The 25,258-nt window shown below is 40.2% G+C and overlaps 3 protein-coding genes across 7 annotated transcripts; all 3 read right to left on the bottom strand.

The window, feature by feature from the left end:
• Window positions 1-586: 586 nt before the first annotated feature.
• LOC117595269 lies at window positions 587-3,593 on the bottom strand. Of its 2 annotated transcripts, XR_004576460.1 has the most exons (4): window positions 3,433-3,593; window positions 2,588-2,956; window positions 1,670-1,841; window positions 587-1,233 (listed from the first exon to the last, which is right to left on the bottom strand). XR_004576460.1 is itself a non-coding variant. In XM_034295354.1 (3 exons), exons 1-3 carry the CDS (start codon window positions 3,536-3,538, stop codon window positions 1,702-1,704), a joined length of 615 nt encoding a protein of 204 aa, XP_034151245.1. In that variant the 5' UTR covers window positions 3,539-3,593; the 3' UTR covers window positions 1,365-1,701. The 2 variants fall into 2 exon arrangements, 1 of the variants encoding a protein (XP_034151245.1); XM_034295354.1 differs by lacking the exon at window positions 587-1,233 and having other exon boundaries at window positions 1,365-1,841.
• A 1,108-nt stretch (window positions 3,594-4,701) lies between these two features.
• Window positions 4,702-19,410, bottom strand: jpt1 (Jupiter microtubule associated homolog 1). Of its 4 annotated transcripts, none has more exons than XM_010874434.4 (5): window positions 19,181-19,410; window positions 16,788-16,927; window positions 7,254-7,381; window positions 7,013-7,040; window positions 4,702-5,200 (listed from the first exon to the last, which is right to left on the bottom strand). In XM_010874434.4, exons 1-5 carry the CDS (start codon window positions 19,234-19,236, stop codon window positions 5,055-5,057), a joined length of 498 nt encoding a protein of 165 aa, XP_010872736.1. In that variant the 5' UTR covers window positions 19,237-19,410; the 3' UTR covers window positions 4,702-5,054. The 4 variants fall into 4 exon arrangements, with proteins under 4 accessions (XP_010872736.1, XP_019906182.1, XP_019906180.2 ...); XM_020050623.2 differs by having other exon boundaries at window positions 4,702-5,203; window positions 19,181-19,408; XM_020050621.2 differs by lacking the exon at window positions 19,181-19,410 and adding an exon at window positions 17,117-17,415 and having other exon boundaries at window positions 4,702-5,203.
• Window positions 19,411-19,799: 389 nt separating this feature from the next.
• sumo2b (small ubiquitin like modifier 2b) lies at window positions 19,800-24,962 on the bottom strand. The gene is made up of 4 exons (XM_010874431.4): window positions 24,857-24,962; window positions 21,857-21,988; window positions 20,666-20,737; window positions 19,800-20,428 (listed from the first exon to the last, which is right to left on the bottom strand). Exons 1-4 carry the CDS (start codon window positions 24,875-24,877, stop codon window positions 20,366-20,368), a joined length of 288 nt encoding a protein of 95 aa, XP_010872733.1. The 5' UTR covers window positions 24,878-24,962; the 3' UTR covers window positions 19,800-20,365.
• Window positions 24,963-25,258: the final 296 nt, after the last annotated feature.

The raw sequence follows: 25,258 nt of genomic DNA, 5'->3' as shown, positions 1-25,258 counted from the left end.
AAGTCGCAGGGGTTTGGTGGCACATGCCCGGACCTAATAATGGCCAATCAAGGCTTCATTACCGTTCCTCTAGCATCAGGATATTGTGCTAGCAGTGCAAATGCAGATTTTCTTTTTCAAAATAAAAGCCATCATTTAAATGTATAAGGTAATATAGTTTACAATCTAGTCTATACATTTTATGTTTAATGTCCATACCCATGTTATTATTTTCTCTTCTTTTTCACAGACTAGAATGTTATCTATATTACATTGAAATGTATAACTATATACATTTAAATAATGTTTTTTATTGTGATTAAGAAAATCTGAGCGCTGCCAGCATAATATCCTGCTGCTAAAATAATGCTAATGAAGCCTCGAATGGCCATCACTACCTGGAGCCCTACAAACAGTGAGTTGCTGTAATCCAGATGTGAAGTGACAAGTGTCCAGATAAGCTGCTTTCAATGTGATGTAAGGCCGTACTCTAGGAATGTTTGATTGAAATAATGCAGAGAATAAAGGGAGCCCCCCCTCTTGTGGAAATAAAAACAGTTGCAACTCTCCAAATTCCAACTGCATGAACCATGGAAAGGCTTTAACAGTATCTTGGGACAAAAAAACTATTCAAACCCCTGAGATGTTATTTAACTACCTTACATAGGAAAAACTATTAGTTTTGACCTTTATTATAAAACACTGACAAATTAGTTACTTTAAGGTGACATCGGTTTTATTTGACTATAATATATTGAGCAGATAAATGTAGAGGTCATATACTTTTTTAAATCAAAGGGAAGTGTATAATTATGGTTTTCCACACTATGTGGCCCATTATGGTGTTATAATAATATTTCAAAGAAATACTGGGGTACAGAGAGGAGAGTTTGTACATAGAAGATAAAGATAAAAAAATACTTTTCATATGTAGTTTGAGCGCATTTATAGTATTACAAATAATTGTGTAACCCTGACAATGTGCATATTCTTCCAAAGATCCCATAACCAATGTCCCAAACCTAACTTCAGGTTTTATTCACAATATCACAATAAATGCTAAAAAATATCTGGTTTGGTTTATACGATCTGGTGATGTAAATTGCATTGATATTTTACATTTGACTTTTCACAAGATTCTGACTGGTCAAACGGTAAGTTCTGAAAAGAACCAGAATTGGCTTGTTGCACCAGATTGCTCCCTCTTCCAGCCATATCAGGCAGTGCAGTCATATCCAGTCATCTGGCTGTAGCCTGCAATAGAACAGAGCTAAGACTGAGAGGGAAAAGAGCCCATAGAACTTCTGAGAATGTTATGGGAACAGTCCTGTCCATCAACATGGCTTTCTTAAGCTAGGCTCATGCTTTACTGGGGATCACCCAACATTCCATATGTTAATATGATGCAAATGTCAATAATCTATTAATACATACCTTCTGCAACTACAAATTCCTCATGGATCACCAAGACTTACACTTACAATACAAAAGTTCTTAGTTTCTATCTGCATGTGGGGGGAAATGCAATAAAGAAAGTAATATAAATAACATCCTGGCATTTGAAACACAGGAAATTCTTTCCTAATCTTCTTGCATTCCTCACTCTTTACAGACTGTTGAAAGCAGCGGTTTGTAGGACACAACGGAGAGAAAAACAAAGGACTGAAGACAATCGCAGCAAAATGTTCACCATAACCAGCGTAATCTTGGGTACAGACATCGTCAGGGTGTTGTGGTTTGAAACAGCTTGAGAAGCAACAGTCCAGAAGCAAGAGAGCCTACAACCACAAATACAGCTGCCAACCACATCAAGTTCCTCTTGGGCATCTCATTTTGGTCCTCAGGATCCTTAAGCATTGGTCCTGTAACACAAAGTACAAGTGAAATCCATGCCATCATCCATCATCATGGGAAAGCCAGAGGTTCATTTTCCCTTTTACTTTGTGACCGTGAGACGTGATGACATTCACTGCATGACTGGCACTCTGGTGTCCCTCTATGTGATGTCCAAACACTAGACATACAAGCCGACAAGAACTGCCACTTTTAGGCCGGTCTCGAATAATTCCTTCGAATGGAACGACCCCCCGTGGACTTCTTGATCTGTCCACGTCTTCTATGTAAGAGGCTTACAATCTCCCTGCCCCTTCCCCCACCTTACTCATCAATACAACAGCTTAAGTCATTCACACACGTGATGTAGTATTGACATTGTTGTGTCAACTGGTTTCTAAAAAAAGATTAAATAGACAAGTCATCGGACAATGTTGACTTCTGTGATAATGGCTGTGGTACATTTACACGCAGTGCTGAAAAGGCTGGCTTTGTTCAGACACTGCAGGCTTTGTCTTTCTGTGGGTTAACATTTAACTTCCACTTAAGGCTATTTTTGCAGCGAAGTTAAATGGAGCGAAAAGTCCATGGCAGGTTCATTGTCCTGTGGAATGGACATTCTGAGAACAATACATTGAACCTGTTTTTTTTTATACAAAATGTGAATAAAAGTGGGGTCAGTGCTGGTTTCGCTTGTCACACATTCTGCATTATTAGCCCTGGGTTCTCCTTTTCTACTTACTTTAAAATGTTGGCCTCAAGATTTAAAACTCACCTGTAACCTCTAGGATGATTGTACAATTCCACTGTCCAAGGTTGGTGGCCACCACACACTCATACAGACCTTCATCTGCAGGCTGGGCTTTTCTGACCAACAGGGACAAGTCGCCCTCTTCCTCAACGCCAAATGACCCTGCGAGCTGATATCTTTGACTTGGCAGAAATCTGGGATCATTGGGTTGTTGACCATCTAAGCTGTATTGGAAAACTGGGGGATGGGTGCGATGGTGATTCTGGTCCTTCTTCCACCACACCACCTGCTCTATCATCACGTCCCGAGATGATTCACCACCAAGAATCACAGAGCAATGTAGGACTCCATCCTGCCCAGAGTCTACCTGGATGACAGTTCCACATTCCAACTCTAATCCATGGGGATGGAAGGAAAATAAAAAGTTAGGACTGTACAGAAACAGTAAGGACTAAATAATCAAATGTGTTACCTAGGCCCTAGCTTGCAATACATTGTAGACTACACTTCCCCAGTACCATACACAAAGACTGGATAGGTTCATTCACCTCTCAGTTTCACATTATTACATAGGTGGAGACAACAAACTCTCAAATATATCTGGGCTTGGCGTGTGTATATTCTGTATGGACTTACCTTACCATCCAGGGAATTAAATGTGTCCCACAATATTTAGAAACATTTAAAAAATCTGCTTCCCCCATGTGCCACCCGAATAACTAAAACTTTTTATAGAATGAGCTCTGTGGCGCCACCAAGGTCAAGAAAATTTGATCATTTTGAGTAATTTTTGTGGGACTTCCTAGGGAAAATAGGAGAGTTGTGGCCTTAGCAAAAGTATTACAAATTGTTCATACAGAATACCTTACTTTTGGGTGTTACAGTCCCTGAGATTTGGCAGAAGGTATACATGAAAGTGGCCAGTTGGACAACTAAAAACATATTAAGGACTTTGAAAAACAAGAAAGGAAACATCCCACAAGGATTCACACCTGGGAACAATCAGTGCCGGGGCCAAATGAATCAGGCCGACAGTGGATAGCCAAATATGCAATGTCTACAACAGGTGTAGGCAATCTTGGTCCTGGAGGGTAATAGGCATTTCATGTGCTCTATTAACTGCGAATCACTGAACTGATCAGTAAACTCAGTTGGTCAGAGTGGTGCCTAGCTGGAACCAAATCCTATAGTATCTCAATGAACAGGGTTACTTCTACGACTGGACTAGGTATGACTTAACTAGTTTCTTTCATTCCAAGACATTATAACTTGTCCTCTGAGCCTGGTTCCTCTCAAAGTTTCTTCCTAAATTTCAGACTTCTTAGGGAGTTTTTCCTAGCCAAAATGTTGTTTTCTCCTTGGAGTTCCAGGCTGGGTGTTTGGTAAAAGCACTTTGTGACCACTGCTGAGGTAAAAGGGGCTTTATAAAAAAAATTGATGGGTTGATTAGTCATTTTAAAAGTAGTCTCAACTGCTCAATCAACCAAATCATACACTTACCATTATATTCCACTGCAACTCCCCATAATGGCAGGATTGTATGGTGATGACTAAAATGTACTGTTCACATGAAGGATGACTTGTGGGACAGAGGGTTTACCATGGTGGGAGGGGTCGATGAGCTTACCTGCTCCTTACCATAGTCATGCAGGGTCTCGGTGGAAAGCATATAGCAGCCGATGGCCCTCTGCAGACAGTACAATGTGTTTCACTAAACCCATCATGGATGCTGCGTCATGCATAAAGCCAGATCTGGATTTTAGCTGCCACAACTAGTACATCCGCTGGTGTGCCTTCTTAGTGATCTTTGCAATCCTTTCCTTCCACCAGTAGTTTGGGAACATGATGGTACCTAGGAATTTGAGCGCCAAATAAAAAGCAGAATCCTCTCTCAAAGCTGAGTCAGCTACCACCTCTTTGGATTTTTCTTCGGAGTTCCAGGTTACTTTGACAGAACCAGACGGTCATCTTCATGTTACAACTAGGTAATTGATGTGGTTCCCCATGAATATCCGAAACATTCAAGACAGAGCCACAAATATAACATCTTTCCTCAAAAACCAAACCAGGAGCAACACAGAAATTCATATCAATCTTTATTGTATTTAGAAATTCACGCATCAAATCTTTTTATACTGTTTTTTTTTTTACCCATTTACAACAGGGGGAGAATGAGACAAGCTAAAACGTCATGCCTTTTCCAGCAGGCGCGATGTAGGCACACTACAGGTTGGGCTAATGGGAGGAGGGAAGAAGAGATACATAAAGTGCTTCTGTCAACGGTTTTCTTCTTTTAATAGAAAAAAGGAACAAAACAAAAGGTGGGAGGACAAGACAGGGGGACCAAATTCCATGGCTCATAGAGGGGTTGTGGTAGGGCGGTGGAGAGTCGGGCAGAGAAAGAGGGTTAACAGTGGAACTGTGAGGTGGGAAAGGGGAAAGTGGGGGTTAATTCATTCAAAAATAAAAAACATTCCAACTAAAGTAGACTTCAACCCAGGATGAGGCTGGACTTGCCACCTGGGGGGTTTCTTCGGCCGTAGGGAGCGGGGCCAGTGGGGTTGGCAGCTTCTCCCGAGGGAGCAGAGGGCTGTGGGGCATCCTCTTTCTTCTCCTCCTCGGCTTCTTCAGCACAGTCTACTTCACCAGAGAGGATGAGACAATGTCAGGTTTTTCTGACTGGCCAACTATGCATCATCTCATTCCAGCATTACTAACACGATTGGTTCATCCACGTTTTAAAGGACAAGTCAACAAAATTACAATTAGCAGGAGATAGAGGTGAACCACTTATTTTTCAGGTAAGAAAATAAAATTCAGTCAAACCAGATGAACAGTCCTCCACCAAGGCAAATTTCATACATAATGAAAATATACTGTTAAAGGAGTAGGCACTTATTCTCGGTTGATGATGCATTATCAGAAATCTAGAGTTTATGGGAACCATTCAAATATGTTTTAGGGTTATCGAATCACTTAAACATTTTAACCTGGTGTTTCTAAGCATCTTGGCCTCAACGACCTTAAGTATTTTTCCATCTTAAGCACACTGCTTAGGTAATTCTCCACTTCAACATGTGACTGTGTCAGCCAACCCCTTGCTGAGGTCAGTCAAGCCCATCCCATGGTCCACGTTTTCCATATATTACGGACTCCCTCTTAAAGAAACACCATTATGACTTGTTTCGCCAACGGACTAGCTCAACCAACTGTAATATAATGTACTCTAAGGCACTGCTCTGCACTGCGCTAGATGTAGGGGTTTCTTTAAAACTGATTCACTGAAACAGCCACCAATGTCAATAAACATGCATTAGATGCAAGTAGATAGTTACCCCAATATTTTTAATTATAATCTCAGAAACAGACTTGAAATACTAGCTAACAAAAATGTGCTTTAATACATGAGCATTTTTCATGAGTTTAAGCCTTGTCTCAGTCAAAAATTATGTATTAGGATACATTCAGGATAGACAAACGTTGCCAGCTACCTTCAGTAGCTACATTATAGTAAGCCTAAAATAACGGTTTATGGTTATATTGGAACTATTTCTGGTGGATTTTCAAAGTACACATCCATGCATTATTTTTGGGGAGGCTAGATCACAACCCCTTGGGCAGTAAAAGAGGGGTTTCCATGATGAAAAAGTCAGTTATTTTTCTTATGTGCAGGCTATTACAATCAGCCAGTCATAAGTGCTTTGTGGTCTCCCCAACACCTGTACTGTGAATGCAGAGTAGTATTGATCTTAAAAGCAGCAATAAACAATGTTTTAACCATTAAGTCATTAGTCAACTAAAATGACAGTTAACGTGGAAGCTAATAAATACCCTTACTCTTACAGACCACAAAGCAAGTATGAAAGGGCAAATTCAAATAAAAGTTAATTTGATTGTCATGACTAAAGGTGTGGCCCAAGACAAAACAGCCGGTAGAAGCACTGCGTCATAAAGCCTATGACAACAGACCATGGGTTTTTCCTGGCAGAACACACGGTCAGGACAAACAAGATACGACAGATGTCCTGGTGGACCATTGCAGGCCACAGCTTGTGAAACCTTAAGTCGTCAAGTACATGTATGGACTGGGCACGCCTGGGACCCCGGCCCCTCAAGGCGTTAGGCCGGGTTTCTGTACCAGCACATTGGGACAACTGTTGCTGTAAAATGGCTTCATACGGTCATCTTGATTTTAGATAATAAAAACTAGTCAGATTAGTCCGTTTAAAAAGGTGTGCAGGGTGGAATAATCCGAGCTACCACAGTGGCCTGTGAGGCCATTCATGGATAACGGGTGTCATGCGCTGCTATTTACAGACGGGTCTGAGAGACACGGGAATGTCTTCTCCTAGGATGTCTATGGACATGTCTAATTAGGTTTCCCTAGGAAAACATTTTTTTTAATCTATATTCATGAGTAAACACTGCATTATTTATTAAAATACTTACCATTGTTTGCCTGTTCACACCCCTCAACCTGAAAGAAAGAATTATCACAGTCAAGTCACAAATAACCCTAGCATTTTACTACTACTGTGTAATTTTAGTACATCAATTAAAGTCAGTTCAACAATACAAGACAATCACTGAAAACAATGCAAGACAGAAGGCTTGGAGAAATCAAGCGTTGTACTCCAAGCGTATTATCTATGAACCAACCAATGACACGTCAGTGACCCCTCCACCTTACCCCTGCAGGAATGTTGATCGAGGTGATGACCTCGTTTGTGTCACTGTTTTTGGGGAAGAGGAGTGGCTGTTGGCACCGTCTTAGAGGGGCAGATGGTTCCCCGCACAAAGTACCTTTGGCCGTCCCGCCTGCAGGAAGAAAAAAAAACATCCAGTGGATGAGTGTTGACCCCAAAGTCCACATTAGCAAACCGCTGCATTAACTGAACTATGACATAGTGTGGACAGCCCAGGAAGTGACAACAGCCCAGGAAGTGACAACAGCCCAGGAAGTGACAACAGCCCAGGAAGTGACAACAGCCCAGGAAGTGACAACAGCCCAGGAAGTGACAACAGCCCAGGAAGTGACAACAGCCCAGGAAGTGACAACAGCCCAGGAAGTGACAACAGCCCAGGAAGTGACAACAGCCCAGGAAGTGACAACAGCCCAGGAAGTGACAACAGCCCAGGAAGTGACAACAGCCCAGGAAGTGACAACAGCCCAGTCTGATTGACTTAGTCTTCATGACAACTACTCCTATCATGACACACACCCGTGGCAATGTCTGTGGGGGGGGGGCATGCATTCATTATTGTTATGATGAAGCATTTAATGAATGATTAGCCCAGTAGGATGAATGGAGGCAAAGCCAGGCTTCTGGCTATTTCTAGATATTACGTTGCAACAACTAGGTTTACTTGTCATAATGCAAACTGCTACCGGAACACCCCGTTATATGGTTCATTTATAGGCCAGATGTCTACCGGAACACCCCGTTATATGGTTCATTTATAGGCCAGATGTCTACCGGAACACCCCGTTATATGGTTCATTTACAGGCCAGATGTCTACCGGAACACCCCGTTATATGGTTCATTTATAGGCCAGATGTCTACAGGAACACCCCGTTATATGGTTCATTTACAGGCCAGGTGTCTACCGGAACACCCCGTTATATGGTTCATTTATAGGCCAGGTGTCTACCGGAACCCCCCGTTATATGGTTCATTTACAGGCCAGGTGTCTACCGGAACCCCCCGTTATATGGTTCATTTATAGGCCAGATGTCTACAGGAACCCCCCGTTATATGGTTCATTTATAGGCCAGATGTCTACCGGAACACCCCGTTATATGGTTCATTTATAGGCCAGATGTCTACCGGAACACCCCGTTATATGGTTCATTTACAGGCCAGATGTCTACAGGAACACCCCGTTATATGGTTCATTTATAGGCCAGATGTCTACAGGAACACCCCGTTATATGGTTCATTTATAGGCCAGATGTCTACCGGAACACCCCGTTATATGGTTCATTTATAGGCCAGATGTCTACCGGAACACCCCGTTATATGGTTCATTTACAGGCCAGATGTCTACCGGAACACCCCGTTATATGGTTCATTTATAGGCCAGATGTCTACAGGAACACCCCGTTATATGGTTCATTTATAGGCCAGGTGTCTACCGGAACACCCCGTTATATGGTTCATTTATAGGCCAGATGTCTACCGGAACACCCCGTTATATGGTTCATTTATAGGCCAGATGTCTACCGGAACACCCCGTTATATGGTTCATTTATAGGCCAGATGAATGGTCTGTAATCAACACATTACTGGGTTGATGTGTAGGTGGAAGGGTGTCAACTTAATTTCATTATGGAGTAAAATAGGATTTTAAAGCTACCAGGAGTGAGAGCCTCAGTTTTTCCACAGATTCTTCCTAGCCACACATTATTTTCTCACTAGAGGGAATACTTCTGCACATCACAGGAGTTGGCGCAGATGAATCCACAGTGCTATAGGGAAGGCAGGTGTGCCACAGCCAAGCCTACATTCTGCCTGGACAGACACCATCCTGTGGGCTTTTTAGCACTCCTCCCATTTCATTGTCTTTTTGGACACATTACGTTCACAACATCTCCAAAAGGTGTAAACGAGGAACAAGAAACTTGTAGTCACAATACTGTTCAACCTGCATGTCATTAAATATTTTCCGAGATACAGTTTACCATCCCGTACGACCGATGAATGATGAGCCAATCCAAGTTGACCGTTGATATGCATTGGAATTAATTCACTAAAATACCAGGTAGCCCACTGCTTTGCAAGTGGGCACGCTAGCGGGCCTGATTGCAGTCTTTTTTTAAATTAATTATTTTATTTCAAGCGCCAAGAATGTAAGTAGCCTTTTTTGTTTTTAAAAGCACTTTATTTTTTATGAACCTCAGGGTAAAAGTTCTTTGTTGTCACATTTCTCGGAATTGTGTGCCTCATTTTATTTAATGTTAAACAAAGCATATGCATGAATAAAGGTTAAATGCACGGCTTCCACTGGTTTGATTATTTACTGTTTCATGTCAAGGAAAAGCTCCATGTTTACCACAGCACAGCTAGCTCGGAGCGTTCAATGTCGGTTCTATATAGACTACTGTGAAACTTCAATTAATGTTAATAATATTTGTTTCAATCGCTGAATGAAGCCTGCTATATTTGGGACAATAGTCGCAACCTTAAATTGCTTGCACAAAACTCTTGATCAGCACTCAAAATGTGTTTATTGTTGTTAATTTTAAACCGTTATGCGCAAAGCCACATATTGCGCAGAGAGCGTAAAGGCGAGAGAGAAAAAGTGCTCGCGTGAGGTCTGCGGTCTTGGTCATCATTTGATTCACTTGTTTTTGTGTAGGTTTTACGTTCAAATATGTTTAAACTTAAATAGACTACCTATACAAGTAGTTATGTCTCTTTGTATTAATTTGTCCTGTTATTGACGTAAAGAGCGTCATTGACAAAATGCTCATGCGCAACCAAATGTTCGAATAGTTCGAATTTTGTGGTTTTTTTAGAGGGAATATTCCAACATCATTTTTGAGCAATTTTGACAGCCCTAGAAGATGTGGACTGCCACAAAAGCCCTCCTGGAGGACGGTTAACCATTTGATGTATTACAATGCAACATTATAATTCACTCATTCAATATAAGAAATATGAAATGGCCTTGATAGCCATTAAAGCTTTTTATCCAACTGTGCCCACTTACATTTCCAGATACAACATACATGTTCGGCTAACTTAAAAAGTTACCAAATCAGGACTGCGATACAATCAGTCTGAGAGACTGTCAGATCCTCTATTTCAGGGCTACCAGTGGGCACCAGACAAAGGCTGCACCAACCCACATAGGCTAACGCACTGTGAGTGAGCCACAGCTGCACAACAGAACCAATGGGAAGTCAACAGATTGGCCTGCCGTCTACATGACTAGGGGCAACAAAAGACAAACAAAGGGTTTGTTCGAGGTCAATTCGTGGCTTGCAAAGAGAGTCAGCATTGTGAAGTGTCACTGCGACTAAACAAGCCCTTTTAAATCACACACACTGTTGAATGACTGCTTTAGTGCTTTTAAATAAGCTGTAGTAATGGTAGATGAACACTTGAAATGGACACCAAGTGCTGTTATGACTGACTTGCTACTGCCAAAAAGAGTCCAAATATTCTGATAGTACCCCAAGACCAAGTATCAGATTTGACAGTGTCTTTCTACGCAGAAACAACTAAGCTATGTTACCATGTTAAGTGGTGTCCTTTCTTGTTTGTTTCTTATGTGCAGGCTATTTCATTGACATAGGTTGCTCCTAAACATGCATTATAGTTCAAAACAGCCCATGCGTCTGAGTGAGGTTCTTCAATGAACCAGCAAGGAATCGTAAGAGCTGTCTCAGCATTCCTCAAGGCATAACCTGCCAAAAAAGGCCATTGTACAAGTTATGCTTATGTCTCAGCACTATAATAATGTAAGCAGAGAGCAACGGCTGAATTGAAATACTGTTACACTGCAGCATATATTCTCTTACTACATTTGGGTGAAACCCCACAACCAAATATATCATTAAAGCAGTCTAGGGTAAGTATAGACAGACAGAGTCAAGTATGGTCATGTCTTTAACCTCAATGTTAGCCGAGACCGACCTTGTTCAATGAACAAGTTCAAACGGCCAAACAAGCAAACACTACATTGTTGGCCATTAACATCGGCAGTCTCATGAGACAAACCAGTTTGGCTTCATTTTCAGCTTATTGCAGATTGTGATGTCAAGAGTAAACACTATGTTATAGACCACCATGGGGAAAACAGAACATGCTATAGACTACCAAGTAGAAAACAGTACAGGCTAAAGACTACCATGGAGCAAACGCGACATGTTATAGACCACCATGGAGAAAACACTACATCCAACAAGACCTATATTCATGTTTTAAATATTAATATTGACTTGAGTATATTCAAGCAGAATGAAATCTGATGCAACAGGATTTGGATTGAGCATTATAAAATGTAAGTGCTCCTATAAATGTGTTTAATATTATCTTAATTCAGTTTTATACTTTTTTCCAATTTATACATTCCCTGCAGGGCAGGGATTTTCCAGAACCCTCAAGATAAGGTTATCACTATAATTAGGTGCGGACACAATGTATTGAATATGATTTGCGATATTATAGTAAAATTGTGATCTGATGTTTCAACTGCTGTCACCATTGGTCTGTGCTTAAAATGTTAAAAATAATAATAATAGCAGGCTATATCGACATGGTAAACTAAACATTCTAAAATATTCCATTAGCCTTACTTGATAGTGTATAGCTCTCAAACTATATTGACATGTATCAGTTTGGAATTATGGAGTATATACGCAATACTTAATTGTATAGCCCCACAACGAGATTAATGATGATGCTTTCTACAATGTCCTAATAGTTAAATTAACAGAAGCTAAATGAGAGAACGTTTTTAGCTTCCGCTTTTAGGGTTTCTTACTGTGATGTAATTGCAAATCGTCCATTGGATGTGTAACAGGTTGTGGTCACTAAGATTGCCACATTTTAAGACATTGCTGTGGAGCAAAGTTTGTCAGCCCTCAGGAGCCCCCTAACGGCCTGGGCCCCCAAGTCTGCAGCGCAATAAGCATGTTTTTTTTAAGGAAATTATAGGAAAATGACCAGCATATCGTAACTCTGTGGATCATGTGTGCATATTGAACTGTAGGTATTGTATTGTTGAAATAAGCTAGGCCTTCCCTGAAAAAGACACTGCCTGGACAGCAGCACATGTTGCTCCAAAACCAGTATAAATTATTCGGCATTAATGGTGCCTTCACAGATGTGCAAGTCACCCATGCCAAGTGCACTAATGCACCCCCATACCATAACAGCTGTTGAACTGTGCACTATTAAGTCAGATGGTCCCTCTTTAGTCCGGAGGATGTGGCATCCATGATTCCGAAAGATAATTTAAAATTTGGATTTGTCAGACCACAAGAAAGTTTTCCACTTCTTCTCAGACCATCTTAAATGAGGTCAGACCCTGAAGGCGGCAGTGGTTCCAGATTTCGTTTACATATATTTTCTACTTTGTATGGTTGAGTTTTAACTTGTGTTTACAGACAATTTGTTTCGGAAGTGTTCCTGAGCCCATGAAGCAATTTCCACTACAGAATTGTTTTGGTTTTTAACGCAGTGCTGCTTGAGGGCCCAAAGTTCACAGCCATCCAAAATTGGTTTTTGGCCTTTTCCCTAGTGTACAGAGATTTCTCTGGATTCTCTGAATCTTTTAATTATATTATGTACCGTAGATGAGATCCCCAAACTCTTTGCAATTTTACATTAAGAAACGTTATTGTTACATGGTAGAACGTTTTGCCCACGCAATCTTTCAGAGTGGTGAACCCCTCCCCATCCTTACTTCTGTCAGGCCCATCCTCTCTGGAATGCTCTTTTAATACCCAATCAAGTTACTGACCTGTTACCAATTGACCGAATTAGTAGTATGATATTCCACCAGGTTTAGTTTTTTTTAGCATTACACAACTTCTCCAGTCTTTTGTTGCCTCTTTCACAACTTTATTTAAATGTGTTGTTGGCATCAAATTTGAAGTGGGCATTTTTTTTCAAGAACAATAAAATGCCTCAATTTCAACATTTGATATGTTGTCTATTTTCTATTGAATACAGGGTTCCAATGATTTGCACATCATTGCATTCTGTTTGAAACAGGGATGTAAGCCTAAAGCGCAAAAGCATACACACACCATATTTTCCCCATTAATTTTCAAAACCCCACAATTTTACAAGAAAACGAAAAAAAGTGTTCCAATTCCACAATGTCTAAACCGCATGAGGCAACCACTTTTGAGGTCTGGAAGATTTGTTTTTATAGGGAAAGACAGGCTACAAAAATAATGTTCATTAGCATAATTAAATCATGGCTACAAACAAAGTGGTAGACTCATGAATCATATTTGGAGACATTACCGTTGCCTCTTCAGAAAGTTCCAGTAAATATAAATCATGGACTTATATTAATGCTTTAGAATAAATGATGGCAAATTAAAATGTTCAATACATTTAGTTATTCCCTAAACAGTGATTCATGTTTTAATATAGTTGAATGTATCAATCTCGATTCCTTCCTCACTTTTCACAATGTTTTTAAAGGACGTTATATTACCACCGCAGCTCTATTATCAAATTTTTTTTGTCAAAGCCATTTTAATTAGTTATAAGCCACGCCTGGTACTCAACATTACAGAAGCCAAAATATCCAAGCAATCCAGGTGTCCCTAGGAATGTGCATAAATGTCATCATTTGTTTGTCTGAACTTAACATGAACTCATTGTGAAGCCGGAGACAATGCAGAAAGTCAGAAAGACAGTGAACAGTTAGAGCAGCTGCCTGCTACAATTGTCAGAGTGAATGAACACTTTCCTGGCTCGTGAACGGGCCCGGACACACCGCTAAACGGTTAAGTAGGGAGCAAGGAAAACGTGATCCTGTGTCATGTGAGATGAATTCCCAGTACTGTAGTGAATACTGTTCCTGTAACTTCCTCTGCTCCAGTTGGAGGCCTACTTAAAGGAAAAGCAATGAATGTTGCTTCAACAGACACTATGTGGGAAGGTGTTTAGCTAACAACTTAAACAGGAAGGGCACAGTGTACTCTTGCATATATGCCCTAAAAAGGCAACAGGCAAAGGTCTCCATAAAAGTCCTACAAAATGTGTCATTGCGTTAAACCTTCTGTATTTACACACAATACCCCATTACGACAAAGCAAAAACAAGTTCAGAAATGTGTTCTTCCTTGCACGATTCATCTTTGCACCAGACTGAGGACCCGTTTTCTCTCGGTCAGGTGTTCTTCACTGACCACTGTATTTCTCTCAGTTTACCTTTCCATAAGTCATGACCAGACTCCCACCACCCATGCTTCACCGTGGGGATGGTTTAAGCCAGCTGACAAGTGGTAGCGGTTTTTTGCTGAACATAGTTCCATTAACAGTTACATATTTTTTCCTTTGTTCTCATTGGATCAGAGAACCATTTCCCTCATGATCTAAAATGTGTTCCATTGCCAAACAGCATGCCCATCCCCTTTTCCACACAAATCTGAAGACCTACCATTCCCTCGGGACTTAAATAAACAAAGTTAATTTCTTCTGTCATATCCATATAATGTCTCTCCTATCACTGCCATGGGGATGACACTTTCTCTTTCCCTCCACGCAGACAACTTCAGTTTCCCCCTCACAGAGAGCAATGTTGGACTTTGCCAACATCCCGGTGGAGACTCATGTACGTTCATGCTCTAAGGCATAGTAAAGCGCACAACGATAGGAGACATTGGCCCCCTAACCACAATTTTTAAAGTAATCGTAGAGGCCCTTCCCTAACAATATTTTAAAATAATTTCTTAATTCTACAAATGCTCCAAGGATATATTTGTTATTTTAAAGCTAATTTCCTGAAATTCAATATAAAGGCCCATGAAACTGACAGGGATCCTAAAAGATGAATAACTAATAAATGTTATGTAATGTGAAAATATTTAATAAATACCTTGTAAAACCCCCATCTACTAAAGGTTTTATAACTACCTACATTCATAATAATAATAATAATAATAATAATAATAATAATAATAATGTCAGTCACCAGCTCACTAGTACACAATTCATTTTCCAAAACTAAAAACATACTTGAATTCAATAAAGCAGTTACAGAAGGCTATTGAAGTTAACGCAATATTATCACTTCATATTTAACATTTTATTAAAAGGTTTTGTCAGTGAAATGTTTAGGCTTTGTGGTCACCTTGCTAACATTTGCTTACTTTAAGAGGTAAAGAATGACCTTTTGCTTTTTTTCATGGTTTTACAAACAGGCAAAATATGAACCCATTATCTAGCTACATGTTCAATTCCTCACCAAATTAAAATGCAGGCTGCAGCATTACCATTTAAATATATAGACAATGCAGCTAATAGACAAAGTAGAGTCTTAATTCGGGGCGATATCTCTCACTTTAAATATCTTCAGCATTTCACTGTCAGTACATAAACGGTTATCTTGTTTTATTAAGGAGCTAGCAGCTGGCATCTGCACAAGATCAGAAGAGCGAGTTTGTTAATAGTGGATTGGCCATCCATAGTACCTTAGAATTCCATTAAATAAATGCACGCACATTTTCTTAAGTAATGTATTGATTTCCATGTATTTTCTGCATTTTCTTCTTGGACAGGCCAAAAAAAAACTATTTGCCGGTTCACCCAGGGGTTTCTATAGCAGAAAAATCCCTGCGCATAAGTGGTGTAATTTAGACGTTTTATTTTCTGTCAAGATCAACAGATAAGTTGAAGTAAAGCCCATCTGATATAATGCCCATTTGTTATTTAAAAAGAGCGCCCAAAACAATGGTAACCATGAGACTTGCTCTGTACAGTCCAAACATAGCATAAATATATAAGAGCATTTACAAGTATGTGCATCAACTCTGTTGTTGCTTGCTAATGGGGTTTCAGGCTGGGTATCTGCATAAGCATTTGTGACAACTGCTGAAGCAAAAAGGCCTCTATGAAATAAATCTGATTGATTGATGTGTGATGGAAAAAAACATCTGTTCCATAAATCATTTAAATCATATACACCTGGCTTGTATATGATCTGAAACTGGATGATTGAGTAGTTTAGATTCCAACTTACTATGATAAGTACACACTTAGGTACACTTTATTTTGACCCCATATATATTTAAGTGATTTCTAATCTTTGAAATGAAGGGGTCACCAGATAGATGTGTGCCTAATTCAACATTTGGAAGTACAATGACTAGCATGCTGCTGGGGGGGCAGGGACCAATAATCACAACAACAACTACTAGTTGCGTCTTTAAATTCCCACTGTTAAGATTTGTAAATCTAAACTTGATTTCTGTCATTCTGAGTATCTATGCCCTATCCTAATGGGTTCTCAAATGTTCTGTAAACAAATAGGACAGGTAACAGTGAAGGGTGCCAAACAGAAAGCCTGGCCCGGACACTTTCAGAGTGACAGAAGGCCCCCATAGTTTTAACACAAAGGCAAAGGTTTTGGCCAGCGTCATGCCCAGTTGGGCCTCATTAATCATGTGTTTAGAATGAATGAAGGTTTCCCTCTCCCCATGCCTGACCCACTTGATGACTGTTAAATGTGTAGTCTATTTGCTACTAAATACCTGGTGGGTTGCTCCTCCGATGGGCGTGAGGGTCATCAGGCTCAGCAAAAATGTTGGAGGCCATTTTATTCTTGCGTACAGGGGGGGTTTCATCTGTGCCAAACGATATGTTGGAGGCACCGCCCGGCGGCCGCAGCACCCTGCAGAACAACAAAAGGAAGGTTGGGAGAATAATTCATCACAAACCATCACACACACACACACACACACACACACACTACAACCGGCAGCCCCTCCATCAGGTCATGCTTAGCACACAGACGCCATGTCACTAGTAAACTGCAGCAGTGCCGCTTTAATACATGACAAATAGAGAAGCACACAGCCACCTCGCTGCTCGAGAACCCAGACGTCCTTCTCTCTGTCCACCCACGGTCTCCCCGCTGCCTGTGCCCTGGCTGTCAGGCAGTTGGATACTCCCAATCTCGCCCCTTCCCTGGCTACAGCGGACTCCGAGGGCCTGCAATGTGCCATGCTGGCCAGCTGCAGATTTGAGCCCTGCAGGAATTCCACTGCAGTTACACAGGGGATGGCTTTCACGCCAGACAGCAACGCCATTCCAATATTTGATTGGACAAATGCAGTCTGCATCATGGCTGGACATGGCATGCGCTTAGGCATAGGGGGTACAATGTCAAGGTTAAAAAACATTATTGGTAGTTGATCTAAATATCAATAGGCAAGGGAGGGATAAATGGACATGGAGTATCAAAAAGCAGATGGGAGAAACAATGTAAACCCACTTACAAACATTCTTCCCTCTTAACAAACAGAAGGGACATGAAAATGAGAAGGAATGCCTTTTTCCCCCAGTCGGGTGGAGAAGAAAATTTGATGTGTTTGCAGAACCAATCCCAATCTCCTCCCCTCTATTCTGCTCTACACAGAAGGCTGAATTCATCAGCATACATCGAGCAGCTGTACAGACAGGATAAAAAATTTAAAAATACTTTTCATCAATTGTTGGAATAAAAAACGAATAACAAACAGAGTATGACAAGATGGAGTGTGTATTGGCGTATTGTTGGTGCTGTTAACCCTGTCTGCAACGCTTGGTTATTCATAATGCCTAAAGCAGGCTTGTTAACCCTTCTGTGATAGTTAAGATGAGCTCATGCTTTCCACCCGGCGGCAAAAAGAATGGGCTGTTTTTGAGACCCCACCCAACAATGAAACGGCAAATATTTCCCGTTAAAGGAGGCATTGCGGTTAGAAAAGTGGGACAACTCGACAGTTGTTCAACAGATATCAGCGATTGATTGAAGAGATGCCAAGAGTAAGTCTGATACTGTCAGCCATTGAAAGCCTTGATGGCCTTATGTACAATTGCTGAAGGGTGCCAAAGTTAGATTGCTCCTGTCGGAAAGAATTTCTCTAATGGTCAGCAGCAGAGCCGACCAAGATGGCTAAAGCCAAGGCGAAATGAGCAAAGATTTGCAGGCTTAGCTAAGCCCCCACACAAGTAAAAACCGCATTAGCCACCAATTAGTCGACAACATAGAACTAGCTTAAATAAGAAATTGTCGCATAGCCGACTCGGGTTACCAACCAAATGGAGTGTCTGAAAGGTTGATAAACGGTATTTCTTCCAGGTCCCTGCCACTCGCCTTAATCATAGGAGTGTCCAGGCGATGGGATGCCTCGCTTTTTTCTTGCAGTGATAGCGAGTAGACCCTCGGCCTCATACAAGTTCTAAATCGTAGCCAAGCAGTAGGGTTATTAAATTATTGGGTGAAATGCTAATTGACCGATTGAGTCAACCGTGTTCTTGGAACATCCATAAAAGGAAAATTCTGCACAACGTGGCTTATTAGAATATTACTGTATACCATTGGGCAACCGAATTCGCAATACCAGTATGTCAGCTTATCCAACATATGTTAGCCATACTAGGAAGAAAAGGTTGTTAGTTTCCAGATGACGTTCAGGGCGAGCGTTCCCTTAAATAAGTTTCACGCGACAGCTGAGCCTTCTAGCCCGTGCCACAAACTAGTTAATTAGACCACTATGGTTGCTAGAAAAGAAGAAGTTGCTTACCAGATATTAAACTATTTGCAAATCTAAATCTTTTTTTTTTACTAAAAGGCCTGTGACAAGGTAGTTAAATACGCGCCGCTGGCTAACGCATTAGCACGTTCGCTGATGAATGAGGCACTATTACAGCCAAAATGCTGTTCGCACCACCCTATTTGCTAGCTGATAAGCAAGAATGGGTTTCATAAAGATAATATACATAAAAACAAAAACGTCTCTGCCACCAGCGAACTGACCAGTTAGTTTGGAATATTAGGCTTCTTAACTGTTTGGAAAGCAGAGCAAAGTAGAGTACAGCAGCTAAGTGGATCCCATTTTCTTTTGTTTGTCCATTATGTTTTATCGGATTTAAATTTTACCTGGAACTGCTTTTGGCACCGGGGTCCATCCCTTGAAAGGTTGTTGTCGTCGTCATTTCTACCGATTAATCCAGTAACTTCGTATTTATTTTTTTTACTTAAAAAACTGGCCAGAAAATATGATTTTGGCAACAAAAAGCTGAGATGCTGACTCCACCCGACTGAATTGAAGAATGCACCAGACGAGAAGGCTGTGAAAAGTCACAGCCCACTAGAGTTCCACCCGCTATGGTTGGACGGAACCTCGGAGATCCTTTTTCTGGTTGGTGGCTCATACCGCCATTCTAAGTCAATTTTTTTTCTTTAACGTGCAATATTCTCCACCCCTGTGCGAAGCCTCAAAGCAGTTAAAACCTTTAACTTTTTGCACCATATTAAAAATGTTCTAGAAAAAGGTAGTTATCTACAGTTTCGATCCCATTCTTTATCCACTTTTCAAATTCGAGAAAGAACACGAATGCTGTCAATTAGAAAGGTACATGTTTTCATTCAGATGAATAAAGTTTGTTGAGCATACATTACCCTTAAGTACTCCAGTTATGTGTAACATAACATATTTTTTACATAATATTTTAACATATTTGCAATGACGTGAACCCCATAGCAAATAAACTGAGCGTGATTAAAAAGAGAATAACTTTATTTTAACAATACATTTGAGACAATACAGATGTTTACCTGGACTGATACATCTCTTCAGGGTTTCCTTATTTGAAGCATGGACTAGTCAAACTGTTTAATTCTACACAATCACTATTTTATATATATGTATATATATATATATAAAAACGATATAAAACCAATTTTCTGGAGCGGATAACAGAAAATTAAGTTGAATAAAAATCCAGTCTCATTCTCAGAGTAAACGAGGCAGAAAATAGATATCTAAGTGAAAACCAACCAGTCCCCCAAACATTGGACTTTTTATGAGTTGGATCTTGCCGTTTACTGTCACAGCACCCTCATATGAATGGAACTAACATCAGAGTTCTCTTAGCTTGTTTATGTACAAAACAGGAAGGAAACAAAGGCAAGAATGAAAACACTATACAACAGCAGTTACGTATAACTGTGAGCAGGAAATCTTGCGCATGGTATTGATTTTTGTGGGGGGAAATGGAACAAAATGCAAAGGAGTCTTGGGGTTGGAGAAAGGGGAAGATGATGTGGGGGGTCGTTCACACATTAGTATAGACCCCCTGTCTGTTGCTGGAAAACATCGATTGTATCCTCATCCTCCATTTCCAACTGTCAGGAAAAAGGTAGTATTTAAACAATTTGATGTGTTTCTACTGTATACTGAAAATATATTCATTAAACAGCTTTACATCAATTAGCTATGAATGGGAATGCTTCATTAGAACACATTTTGCAATAATATCCACACATGTAAATTATAACAAATCAGGGATGAATGTAACCTTCTGGAATTAGTGATTTGTCATTAAAAAAAAAAGAGGGTCACCCATGAAATTCCTGGCTTACCTGTGCTGGTGTGTCAGTCTCGTTTATTGGTTGTCCATCAAACCGGAACCGGATTTGCCTCATCGTCAACCCCTAGACAGAGATGGATAGTAAATTCTATTAAACTGTCTGAATCTCTCCAAATACATTCTGCATCATCCCCTCCCAAGCAATACATTAAGCAAGGTTCGGCAATCATTTAGAAGTCACTATCCTTTCGGTACTATGTGAATGAAAACACTGAGGTTGGAAAGTAATGCTCGAAATAGAAAAGGCCATTACTATATTGCCACATGTTCACAAAACAGTCTTTATCAGATAAAAATTAATAGGGAGGGAAGTAGCTTCTACTAAATAAAATAAGTTGAGCCTGGCCTACTTACATGGATGCAGTTGGCTAAAGAGACAAGATCCACACACAAACACACACACACACACAAACACACACAATAAGGCCCTGGCAAGCCCTAGCACTAGAGACTGCGCTACCATACCTTGTATTTCAATTCCATTGAAATGTCAACCAATATACTAAAACAACCTGAATATTCTCAAAATCAAACCAAGTAAAATGTTTTCAAGTCTATATAGTGAACTGGTTAGTCGATAATAATTTTTTGTCTCTGCGTTGTCAGTATCCTCTTTTAGTAATTTCATTGTACAGGATGACCCTTGTTCGGTGCATTTGACCAATAAACTAGTGGTATGATATCTGTAACATCTATAACAAGTTGTGGATATTTGAGATGGATAATAACATATTGTAAAATCTTAGCTTCAGAAGCTTCAACCTATGTTCAACATTGTGATAACCTTATTTGGCTCATCTAAATGCTGAGTAATGTTATTTTCTACAGCAATGATTATCAAGGCTATGTCTGACAGTGTTGAGAGTTTAAATGGAACAAAAAAAGTGTGCATCCAGATTTCAGTCACTTTCCTTGTCCTTCTGACACTTACATATACTTACATATTTTGCCATCAATCCCTTTTTCCCATAGGTAGGACTGTAATCAGGGGAAGGTTCTGGGACCTTATTCAATAAGTATGTGTAGACCCGATCCCAGAACTGCAAGTGTACTCTGACACATATGAATAAAAGCCCTAGCCCTACCTATAGGTGCTGCTGGCGGGTCATTCTTTGACCATGGCCTCTGATAGCCCTCGTGATGTTGGCCAGTGGCATCATTTTGGCTGCCATAGGAGACCCACCTGTCTCTCACAGTACGCCTTCATGAGTTTGCTGAGCGGCGTGTGCCTCTTGATCTTGAACTGCACTACAGAGCCGTCTTGCCCAGCAACCTTCAAATTTATGTGGTCGTTGTTTTCTGTTTTTACTCCCTCCTGGTGGACACAACAAACATTGTATTCAGTTAAATGAAATACAGATTTGACATAATTCTTAGAATTACAATGTTTGTTCTACACAATGCATTTTGGTACAAATAAAAGGTTGAATAGAAATTAGATTTTTCATAAACAATACTACCTTGCCTATCAGAATTAAAAGCTGCTCTCTTTGATAAAAGAGAAAATTATAAGCTTGGTCCCAATCAAATCTAATATCACTATCATACTATCAAGTATGGCAGCGGTCATAAGTGTCAGCTAAAAGCCTCAAAAATTTTTATATTTATTTTTGTTTTTGTAACAAATCACTCCACATAATAACTTAAAGGCAAATAATGTATTTTACTAGTTATTATTGAAATGTGTCACAAGATGTTCATTCATAGAGATGTTATAAACATTGTATTAACAGATTTGTTTTATACCAATAAACCTATTGTCTCCCCTTCACTAAAACCCTCATCGTTCAGCAGTGGCATAAAAATACTAAATAATAACATTCTTGACTATTATTTAGAATTTACTTTTCTAAAGCCATGGTTTTGTGGTGATGTAATGAGACAATATGGGATTGTAATCAATGAAATGTTATACATATACAAACCCGACTCCAAAAAAGTTGGGACACTGAACAAATTGTGAGTAAAAAAGAATGGAATAATTTACAAATCTCATAAACTTATATTTAATTCCCAATAGAATATAGATAACATATCGAATGTTGAAAGTGAGACATTTTGTAATGTCATGCCAAATATTGGCTCATTTTGGATTTCATGAGAGCTACAAATTCCAAAAATGTTTGGACAGGTAGCAATAAGAGGCCGGAAAAGTTAAATGTACAGATAAGGAACAGCTGGAGGACCAATTTGCTACTTATTATGTCAATTGGCAACATGATTGGGTATAAAAAGAGTCTCTCAGAGTGGCAGTGTCTCTCAGAAGTCAAGATGGGCAGAGGATCACCAATTCCCCCAATGCTGCGGCGAAAAATAGTGGAGCAATATCAGAAAGGAGTTTCTCAGAGAAAAATAATGCAAAGAGTTTGAAGTTATCATCATCTACAGTGAATAATATCATCCAAAGATTCAGAGAATCTGGAACAATCTCTGTGCGTAAGGGTCAAGGCCGGAAAACCATACTGGATGCCCGTGATCTTCGGGCCCTCAGACGGCACTGCATCACATACAGGAATGATACTGTAATGGAAATCACAACATGGGCTCAGGAATACTTCCAGAAAATATTGTCGGTGAACACAATCCACCGTGCCATTCGCCGTTGCCGGCTAAAACTCTATAGGTCAAAAAAGAAGCCGTATCTAAACAGGACCCAGAAGCGCAGGCGTTTTCTCTGGGCCAAGGATCATTTAAAATGGACTGTGGCAAAGTGGAAAAGTGTTCTGTGGTCAGACGAATCAAAACAGGACAAGGATAACCCAAGTTGTTATCAGCGCTCAGTTCAGAAGCCTGCATTTCTGATGGTATGGGGTTGTATGAGTGCGTGTGACATGGGCAGCCTACACATCTGGAAAGGCACCATCAATGCTGTCAGTTATATCCAAGTCCTAGAACAACATATGCTCCCATCCAGATGTCGTCTCTTTCAGGGAAGACCTTGCATTTTCCAACATGACAATACCAGACCACATACTGCATCAATTACAATGTCATGGCTGCATAGAAGAAGGGCCAGCCTGCGGTCCAGATCTTTCACCCATAGAAAACATTTGGCACTTCATAAAGAGGAAGGTGCGACAAAGAAAACCTAAGACAGTTGAGCAACTAGAAGCCTGTATTAGACAAGAATGGGACAACATTCCTATTCATAAACTTGAGCAACTTGTCTCCTCAGTCCTCAGATGTTTGCAGTCTGTTATAAAAAGAAGAGGGGATGCCACACAGTGGTAAACATGGCCTTGTCCCAACTTTTTTGAGATGTGTTGATGCAATGAAATTTAAAATCAACTTATTTTTCCCTTAAAGTGAAACATTTTCTCAGTTTAAACATTTGATGCCATCTATGTTGTATTCTGAATAAAATACTGAAATTTGAAACTTCCACATCATTGCATTCTGTTTTTAATCAAAATTGTACAGTGTCCCAACTTTTTTGGAATCGGGTTTGTACATACATACATTAGTATATACTTCTCCTTAACTCTCACTACATAGTTGTTTGGTGCCAGGTCATAAGAATTTCATTGTGCAGGATTACGCTGTGTTGTTCGGTGCATTTGACAAATAAACCTTGAAAACTGGAATTCATCACCCAAGTTGGTTCCTAAGCAGGCAGAAGGACCCTTGTTGCAATAGATAGCACAGTAATAACAATAACATATTGGACTGTTACTCTAATCTCTGAATCACAGAAATAAACGTTATATTTAGTCAGCTGTATACCACTCTGCCCAAACAGACTGCTGTTACTGCAGAGTTCTAGCTAGCTAGCTACCTAATAGCCTACCTAGCTAGCAATGAATGAATGCAAAAGTGTTCGAACAGCAGGTTTTTACAAAGCGATACATACACTGTGACTCAGACAACTGTTTCGATGTAACCGATTTCGTCAGTTTACATTGCAAATACAAAAGATGGAGTGACGAGAAGATGACTGCATGTCTTACATACTCATCTAGAAACGCTAGCTGGCCGGGAATTTAACAAGCAGCAAGCTACGTGCCCATGCAGGCGCGTGCACAAGTCTTCCGGTGTCTCAAATGGAGTAGTTGCGCATACACAACTTGAGTCAAGTAAGATCTCAAGTAAGGAAATATTGGATGTAAATGTTTTTCTTAGCTCTCCTTCAATTATTTATGTAAATAAATGTAATAAGATGTAAGCATATTTTCAAGCAACTTACCTTGGGTTTCTCGTCAGCCATGGTTACTCTATTTGGCCTCTCTACTCTGCCACACAAAGAATAGACGTGTACGCGCACGTACTCGCGCCCGATTAAAATACTAGCCTTGCGTGCGCAAGCACGAATACATGCTCGTGCACTGTACTTCCCATTCATTGGCAGAGGTTGGTCACAAGGGAACATGTGAAGCACTGCCAGAGGGCGGGAGCGTCTAAGTGCGCGTTTCTGTAACTCGTGCACGCGCATTTATAACACGTTCCATTTTGTTTTGTTTCATAAAAATAAGAACTGAAAACGTAGTGCTTTAATTTTAACTTTGCCATTGCTGTACATTTGCAGAATAATATTAGGATGATGCACTTAGATTAATGCTTGGGTATTCTGTTTTTATTTTGTCATGGA

The sequence above is a fragment of the Esox lucius genome, chromosome 11 (genome assembly GCF_011004845.1).
Source record: "Esox lucius isolate fEsoLuc1 chromosome 11, fEsoLuc1.pri, whole genome shotgun sequence".
NCBI classification, from domain to species: Eukaryota; Metazoa; Chordata; class Actinopteri; order Esociformes; family Esocidae; genus Esox; species Esox lucius.
Note: the sequence above shows the minus strand (reverse complement) of the source record. Positions and strands in the feature narration are given on the sequence as shown.